The sequence below is a fragment of the Hyla sarda genome, chromosome 1, assembly GCF_029499605.1.
Source record: "Hyla sarda isolate aHylSar1 chromosome 1, aHylSar1.hap1, whole genome shotgun sequence".
In the NCBI taxonomy this organism is placed as follows: Eukaryota; Metazoa; Chordata; class Amphibia; order Anura; family Hylidae; genus Hyla; species Hyla sarda.
In genome coordinates this window covers 527,942,678-527,952,293 of record NC_079189.1, presented here as the reverse complement: position 1 = coordinate 527,952,293, position 9,616 = coordinate 527,942,678, and the positions used below count along the sequence as shown (strand labels likewise).

General features: G+C 43.5%; 1 protein-coding gene across 1 annotated transcript in view; it reads left to right on the top strand.

Annotated features, from left to right (window-relative positions):
* Nucleotides 1-8,648: 8,648 nt before the first annotated feature.
* Nucleotides 8,649-9,616, top strand: part of LOC130291103 (baculoviral IAP repeat-containing protein 1-like) — a 57,606-nt gene continuing 56,638 nt past the window's right edge. Inside the window, exon 1 of the mRNA XM_056539524.1 lies at nucleotides 8,649-8,683. Within this exon, the coding sequence (XP_056395499.1) occupies nucleotides 8,666-8,683 (18 nt within the window). The 5' untranslated portion in view covers nucleotides 8,649-8,665. The remainder of the gene's footprint in view (nucleotides 8,684-9,616) is intronic.

The window sequence follows — 9,616 nt, the reverse complement described above, 5'->3', positions numbered from 1 at the left end:
CATGCATAGCAGATGTATGCTAAGGGCAGCATGGTGGCTCAGTGGTTAGCACTGCAGCCTTGCAGTGCTGGGACTTGGGTTCAAATCCCATTAAGGACAACAATAAATAAAGCGTTATTATTATTATAATAACGTCAGCAGAGAGAACTGTGGTCGTGATGTCATCAGAGAGCATTCCAAAAAGAAAAGAATTTCCCCTGTAGTATTCAGCAGCTAATAAGTACAGGAAGGATTAAGATTTTTTAATAGAAGTAATTTACAAATATGTTTAACTTTCTGCCACCTGTTGATTTAAAAGAAAAAAGGTTTTCACCGGAGTACCCCTTTAACCAATTCGAAACATTGGCACATGCCCCTGTGGGCAGTGTAATTTTTGTTCCTTTGTTAAGACAGAAAAAGTTTACTAACCCCAGTGACGGTAGAATCTAGAAGTTGTTTGATTTTGTGAATTGTAGAGGTAAAGGCATTGTCAATGCATACGTACATATATAAAGTGTATCACTACAGGAGCTGATACACCAATTAGTAGACACATTCGAATGGTCCACGGGGGTTGACCCAAAGAACCTACACTTCTGGCATGTACACCAGATCAAGTTGGGACCTAGAGGAGGGGGGCCTTGACAAGATGCTCCTCAAGGCACATCCTAATGGCCTAAATAAAGGCTTCACCTTTACAGTCTTTCTATAAATATAGATTCCTACTGATGTCCAGCCCAATATAATCAGCTCATGTTATGTTTTGAATATTTACATATTTATACAGTAGAATACTCTAGATGAGTGTTGCGGAATTTATGAGAGTTAGTTTTGCTGAATGTGGCCTTGTATTATTGCATTCAATTTTTTAGATTGATTGAAGCCTATTATGTATCTTATGTCCAATTTGTTGATCTAGCCTTAATAGCCAGTCCCCCTTCTTATTTTCACACTTTTATATTTTAACCAGTCACATTGGTTCTTTAGATTTTCTTTAATTACCGTACACCATGGGTGGTTTATAGTAGAGTTTATGACGGAACTCGATTTCATTGGTACAAACAGGATATGATAATATGTCAGGTGATCTTTCAACATCAATATGTTCAAACTGATTGGTTTAGGCAGTCATCAAGTAAGAGATTGGCTGGTTTTGGCTACATATAATTGGTTTATTCCATTATGCATTCTGACTGGCAGCGCATCTGGATGACATCATACCTATACATAGAAATAGGGTCAGTTTGATGGGACACTCATTGCTATCAGTTTGATCTCCTTGAGAAAGCAACAGTAGGCAGCGTTAGGTTTTAATATCAGCCGCTACATCTCCAAGTTCAAAATGTATTACGATCCTTAGCCAGGGTGTACTGAAAGTCTGGCTGTGGCCACACACTATACCCGCAGCATGAAGGGCATAACAGGCTAGTGGAATTTTGGCTGATAGCTTAGTAGATACACATTCTTTGCACTGATTTAATTTGTATTTCCATATTGATAAAGATACACCGGCACCAGTGTCAGGCTCAGGGTTAATGCAGCTATATGGGAGGTGTTCTAGTACCTGTCTTGCTGTGTGAGTTTCAGTGGTGCAATGCGTTCTATGCAGTAATCCAATAAACAGTAGAAGGAAGAAATAACGCAGCACTCACCACAAGCTTTTTGTTCACCGTCTTCTTTATTCGGTTAAAAGTGTGCAGACAGGTACAGCAGGTGAGAGGAGACTGATTTGTGACAATCGCTCTATGCACAAAATGTATGTCTGACAATGTGTGAAATACTTTCAGTTTAGCCCTGTGGTTATACATTTTTTGTTGGCAGAGGGCATGTTAATATACTATGATAACTATCAGTAAGTACTTAAAGGGGTACTTCACTGGCCAGCATTCGGAACATTTAGTTCCAAATGCTGTGTGTGCGCTGCGGAGGTCGGCCATGCCCCCTTGGGAAATCACACCACACCCCCTCAATGCAAGTCTATAGGAGGGGGCGTGACGGCCGTCACGCCCCCTCCCATAGACTTACATTGAGTGGGTGGGACCGACCCTCGCAACGCGCACACATCGTTCGGAACTAAATGTTCTGAAAGCTGGCTAGTGGAGTACCGCTTTAAAGTTGTGAAGAAGAGAAATTTAAGGGTAGGGTCACACACAGTGTATACGCAGCCTATTTCACTCTGCGCAGCGGGTAATACGCTGCATATGCCCCTATGAGCAGACACTCATGGCTACCCGCAACTTCCCTGTGTGTGCAATGAGGTTTGGAAGCAGGGCCGGCACTCGTGAGTCACTGATGTGCGGCCCCTCCAAACCTCACTGCGCACACATGGCTGCTGCCCTGTGTGTCTGCTCATAGGGCAATACGCAGCATATTTGCCACTGTGTAGTGGATTATGCGCAGAGTGAAATAAGCTTCGTATATGCTACCTGTGACCCTACCCTAAAAAGTATAACAGTAGTATTCAAGAAAACCTTCTATCTAAAACACTTGTCCTAGCAGCTGTTAAATTCCTTCCTTCTAACCTTTCAGTATGGGTTTTAGGCCATTTTTCATTTCAATTTTAGGCAACAGAAGGGTCACCTGTTAAGCTTATACAGACTTGGTAAGTGGCAGCTCAAATGTTTACAGACCTCCTTGCTTGGATGGGAATTTCCCATGCATTTGTGTGTTTTGCTGAGTAATGTTGGAGGAGGAACTGGTCACTTTAGCTCTATACATATTTCCTTATAGTCTTGTTCAGAGAGTTCCAGCAGTGAGAGGTACTGTATATTTTCTTGTATGTGCATATATTGTATATACTTGTATATGTTTGTAGGCATATATGATGACGCAGTGTTAATGAACTTTAAATGAATACATAAATTGGTAAGAGAGGCAATCACTGATCACACCTCATTATATGGAATACAAGCTATCGAAACTTAAACTTATCCGTAACCTAATGATAATGCATTATTTGAAAATTATTTTTTAAAGGATATAGGATAAGTGACTGATCACAGGGTGTCCAACCGCCGTGCTCTCCCTTGATCTCAAGAAGGGCCCCAGCAGTCAAAGAGAGCATGTGCTGCAGACACCATCCGCTCTATTCATTTTTATGGGAGCGCCAAAGATACCTGAGTACAGCTCTCGAAACCCCCCCCCCCTCCACGATCAGACACCTATTCCCTATCCTGAATAGGTTGTCTTTCACTAGACAAGCCTTTTAAGAAAACATTGTACAGTGATTAGTCTTTACATATTTCACTGGCCAGTTTGTGGTACCTATTCAATAATGGTAATAAACCATGCAACTGTTATAAGGTGTATGTGCTGGAGCAGTGTCTCCCAACCATGGTGCCTCCAGTTGTGGTAAAATTACAATTCCCAACATTCTGGGAGTTGGAGTTTTGCTACAGCTGGAGGCACCCTGTTTGGGAAATGCTACGCTAGAGGAACAATATTCCTTGTTATGTCCTACCCTGTCCCATCCACCACAATCTATTGTAATGTGACAGCTACTGTATGAACATCTGCTGCCTATCAAATTGTTATTAAGAGAATCTGTCTGAAAGTCTCTCAAATAGCAGACTCCTCTTCAGAGGTCTTCATAACAGACCTGTCCTTCACAGACAATTTACACATCACTAGAAGTTGGTGCCTCTGTTTTTTTTTGGCTACTGCTTCTGACTATGCTTCAAGGGCTGTAAAGTTAGTATACAGTGACCCCCCGACCTACGATGGCCCTGACATACGATAATTTCAACATACAATGGCCTCTCAGAGGCCATCACATGTTGCAGGCAGCATCAACATATGATGCTTTTGTATGTCGGGGCCATCGCATAAACGGCTATCCGGCAGTGCAGACTGCTTCAGCTGCTGCCGGATAGCCGTTTAAGGTGCCCCGTGTGGTCCGGTGCGCTCCGGACCGTCCTCTTCAGGATCCCCTGCATCGCCGTTGCTCTCTATAGTCATCATTACATCGCTGCGCACGCCGTCCCGTCATCCAATAGGAGTGGCGTGCGGAACAGCGTGATGACGGCGATAAGGAACGACAATCCCGGGCAGCGGAGACAGTCTGGAGCGGCAGGGACACCACGGGGACGCGGCGACAGCGATGGGAGGTGACATCCAGGGCAGCTGTGATGGTCCGGAGTGGCGGGGACAGGTGAGTATACCTTCCTATATTTAACATTGCACGTATGTTGATGGACCACTGTAGTTCATAATATAGTGTCTGTACCTGTGTTTGATGTCTGGTCTTCCAATTCTTATGTGTTCTTTGCCCCGATGTTTATTTTTAACAGCATACAAAATTAATGGTACAACAAGGAAAAAGGGGGGCTCAGCCTAATATGTAAAGCGGGGTGCAACAATGGTATACAAAACATACTACAGAAAATCCAAGAACAAAGAAGATACCATACAAATGTGCACACCCAAAATGAGATAAATCCTATAATTTTATTGCAGAACAATTACAAAAAGATAGACACTTAAAAACACTTAAAAGACTCAACACAGAGCCACCCTACAAGACAGGGGGAAGCCAATATGGCCCCCTCCTGGACTACTGTGCTGTATACAATGAAAAAGATGACCCATCCTCAAAACAAGGAACCACTAAGATGAATAAAGTGCCTATACACACATATGATACACAATACAAAATAATACAGAAATGACTGTGTGACAAGCAAATCAAACCATATCAAAGTGACATAATAAGGAAAAAAGTATATGCACGAAGTGAGATAAAGTAATGCTGCCCTTAAGTAGCAGATACCAGCAATAGAAGAGAGGGTTAGATCAAATATCAAGATGGTGGTCAGAGGTACGGTGTCCACTAAGTCCCCACTAGTAATGAGCAGCAGGGGCCATACTCGAATTCGCAATATTTCACGAATGTATGTACGAATATTCTTCCTATGTTCGCGAAATTCGCATATTCGCTATGTTTTTGTTCCCTTTTTTTTTCCAATGGAAAAATTTGTTATGAAATTCGCATAGTGCGCATGTGCAATTATATCTTTCACCTAAAAAAAGGGAGGGATCAGTGTCCAGTCTGGAAGTGCCAATAATTGCATAAAAATTTGCATAAATTCGCATAAAAAAAAAAAAAAAATCGTCATTACGAATATATATCACTATATTCTAAATATTCGCGTAATAGTGAAGTGCCAATATTACCGGTAAAAATTAGCCTTTTGAATATTCGCTCTCAACACTAGTTCCCACATGTTCCATTGCCTACATGGCAACTTCCTCAGGGGAACAGTAGTGTATCATGAATATGGGCTGTTTTTTATATGGTGCGTGCCTGTAATCATCCTTGCCAGCTGGGAATGGGGGCAGGGAACCAACAAGGTCTCAGAGAGTGTGTGATGCAACTTCCTGTAATGATGTAACAACCCTAGGTCACATGTTTGAATCAGCTGACCATCAATACATGCGATCATGTGATCCATTCACTCCCATAGTATCAATGTCTGCCAGATGCTCTACGTACATAAAAGTACAGGGCAAGCTAGTCATATGCCAATATCGCACAGTAGAATGATCATAACACCGCTTTGTAGTTTTAGCATATCCCAAGATAAACCATGAGAACATTAAAAATGTCCACTGGTACAAGCCATGAATGATATACGAATATACACTGCTCAAAAAAATAAAGAGAACACTAAGATAACACATCCTAGATCTGAATGAATGAACTAATCGTATGAAATACTTTTGTCTTTACATAGTTAAATGTGCTGACAACAAAATCACAAAAAATTATCAGTGGAAATCAAATTCATCAACCCATGGAGGTCTGGATATGGAGTTACACTCACACATGGAGGGCTGTGCGGCCCCCCAAAGAAATGCCACCCCACACCATTACTGACCCATCGCCAAACCGGTTATACTGGAGGATGTTGCAGGCAGCAGTACATTCTCCACAGCGTCTCCAGACTCTGTCACGTCGGTCACATGTGCTCAGTGTGAACCTGCTTTCATCTGTGAAGAGCACAGGGGGCCAGTGGCGAATTTGCCAATCTTGGTGATCTCTGGTAAATGCCAAACGTCCTGCACGGTGTTGGGCTGTAAGCACAACCCCCACCTGTGGACGGCGGGCCTTCATACCACCCTCATGGAGTCGATTTCTGACCATTTGACTGGACACATGCACATTTGTGGCCTGCTGGATGTCATTTTGCAGGGCTCTGGCAGTGCTCCTCCTTGCACAAAGGCAGAGGTAGCGGTCCTGCTGCTGGGTTGTTGGCCTCCTCCACGTCTCCTGATGTACTGGCCATTATGCAGGTAGCGCCTCCATTCTCTGGACACTACGCTGACAGACACAGCAAACCTTCTTGCCACAGCTCACATTGATGTGCCATCCTGAATGAGCTGCACTACCTGAGCCACTTGTGTGGGTTGTAGACTCCGTATCATGCTACCACTAGAGTGAAAGCACCGCCAGCATTCAAAAGTGAACAAAACATCAGCCAGGAAGCATAGGAACTGAGAAGTGGTCTGTGGTCACCAAATGCAGAACCACTCCTTTATTGGGGGGGGGGTCTTGCTAATTGCCTGTAATTTCCACCTGTTTGTTCCATTTGCACAACAGCATGTGAAACTGATTGTCAATCAGTGTTGCTTCCTGAGTGGACAGTGTGATTTCACAGAAGTGTGATTGACTTGGAGTTACATTGTGGTGTTTAAGTGTTCCCTTAATTTTTTTGAGCAGTGTAGAATGCATACCTGGTTAGTCCCATCAACAATCAATATCTATACCACATATACATTCTGTAAGAAAAATAGGATTTATTTGGCGATTCGGGTACGTATTTTTTCCATGTTGCCTATCTTTAATAAATATTAAGTACTTGTACCAAGATCCACTTAACATGTGCAAAATACTACAAAGTGGGAAATTATATCCACAGATACAAAATAACCAAGGTGTGGTATAGGGATCGACGATAATCTGTGGAGGTTAGGGCGATAGCCGATAACTTATACCGATATTCCGGTTATCGGCTATTTACCCCCCCCACACCGCTGCAGATCATTGATTTAAAGAGGGCGCTTTAAATCAATGAACTGCAGCGGCTTTTGCGATGCCATAGACCGCCGCCGCCACCCGCTTCTCTCCCCCTGCCTGTCCGGGGGTCCTGAGTCCTATCACCGACACGACCCCCACCGCCACACCACGACCCCCACCGCCGCACCGCGCAGCATCCCCCACCGCACAGCCCCGCCCCATTGCCTCCACCATCCCCGGTTTTATAATTACCGAGGTCCACTCTACATCTGGCTCCAGTGGCGTCGTCCTGAGCTGTCGCTGTCGCAGTCACGTCACTCGTCATTGCGTACAGCGTAACGCAGGACGCAGCAGGAGCCAGAAGTAGCTTTGACCCCGGGCCCCGGGAACAGGTAATTATAAAACCGGGGATGGGGGAGGCAATGGGGCAGTGCGGTGGGAGGTACGATGCGGTGGGGGGGCCGTTGCGGTGCGGGGCATTATCGGCATATGGGCAAGGTAATTGCCGATACGATAATGCCCAAAATCGTGATTATCGGCCGATAATATCGGCCAAACCGATAATCGGTCGATCCCTAGTGTGGTAAGATATAAAATATATGGCAATACTGATGGTCCGATATTAAAATGCTCATAGTCCAATCCTGCACGAATCTTTGTAAAATACCAGTCATGCGTACTAACATATATGCATCCTACCCACATCCATGCAGTGCAGTAGTGCACACGTACTTTGAAATACAGAAAATAGAAAATAACGCACAATATATACCTAAGATGTTATTAAGGTTAAAGACCATAGATAAACCATATTGGCAGAATAAGGAAACCCTAAATAAGGTATAAGCGGATGATGAGCATTACACAGAGATCTATTGTATATAAAGAAATGGCTTGAAGCAGAGAATTAGTATTATTCTCTCCACTAACCCCCCCAGCAGGCATACTCAGATAAATTAGTACAAACAAGTCACTACAGGCACCAGGCATAGATAGCACAAGTAAATCATCATCAATCAAAATTCATGTAACTCCATAGTGTATATTATGCTGAGTAGCTGATCATCCACATTTTGGAATGTTCTAAAGTCATCCAACACCAGACCTGGCTCACACAAATAACACACAAATAAGCCATCAGTTAGATTCAGTCTCGCTTCACATTGTATGTTGCGCTGGGCAGATTGTCATCTGGGTTATAAAATGTCCTTTAGATATAGGGGGTGACACTGCTTGCAACATTCCATAATACAGGAGGCGATCTTGAATTACTTGATGTCACTAGATTCCCAAATTTCAAAAGAGTTTATATTTGGGCATAGATTACATGGTTCCCTTGAACATGACCTAGTGCAGCATGAGAGGTAAAAGTTATTATAATCATTGTTATTACATACGGGCAAACGGGGAGGAAAGAAAAAACACAACAACCCACTGCAACAAAGTGAATAAACTCATGTAAAAATCATTGTGTGAAAAGCATGATTCATAATGGGGGAGATTCATCAAAACCAGTGTAGAGAAAGAGTTGTGCAGTTGCCCATAGCAACCAATCAGATTGCTTCTTTCATTTTTGAAAAGGCCTCTGAAAAATGAAGGAAGCAATCTGATTGGTTGCTATGGGCAACTCAGAAACTTTTCCTCTGGACAGGTTTTGATAAATCTCCCTCAATGTGTATAAATGTCTATGTGTGTATCAATAAGATAAAAATCAAATGTGTGAGAAGTAGGATAATGGCCCTCATTTACTATTCTAAACCCGACTTGTTTTGTCGTTTTTTTTTGGCGCATCTTTGTCTGTGACATGTCGCAGACATCGTGCGCCAGTCTGCGACACTATGCGACATTTTTTCCCGACGGACCCGATGTGGATTCTCCCAAACCCGAAAAAGGGGCGTAACCCGACATTTCTGAGCTTTCCCACGTATTTATAAAGGTTTCCAACCCGAATTTGTTGAATTGTTGTGGATTTTTCCCGACAACTCAGAGGAGTTGGAAACCAAAACCAACAAAACCCACGTGCGAGAAACACGATGCAACATAATAAATACCAGGGGAAAAAAGCAGTCGGGTAAGAAAGCAAGATAGACTTACAACCCGAATTTCTAAGTAAATGAGGGCCAATGTGTATAAATGTCTATGCGTCAATAAAGTGCCATGCATGAAAAACATGTGTATTAATGTGAATCCCTGATGGTGGTATGAATATATAAATGAATGATTGAATGTGAGACTGTATGTGTCCTAAAATGTGCATGTGAATATGTGTACACCCATTAAAGGTGTACTCCGCCCCTGGACATCTTATCCCCTATCCAAAGCTGGGGACCCCTGGGGATCGCCGCTGAGGCACCCCGCTATCATTACAGCACAGAGCGAGTTTGCTCTGTGCGTAATGACGGGCGATACAGGGGACGGAGCAGCGTGACGTCATGGCTCCGCCCTTCTTGACATCACGGCCTGTCCCCTTAATGCAAGTCTATGGCAGGGGGCGTGGCGACAATTGTGCTCCTAATCTGGGGGACAACTATGCTCCTAATCTGGGGGAAAAACTACCCGGCTCTCCACAATATTTTTAGTTTCTCATGTGGCCCCATGGGAAAAATAATTGCCCACCCCTGC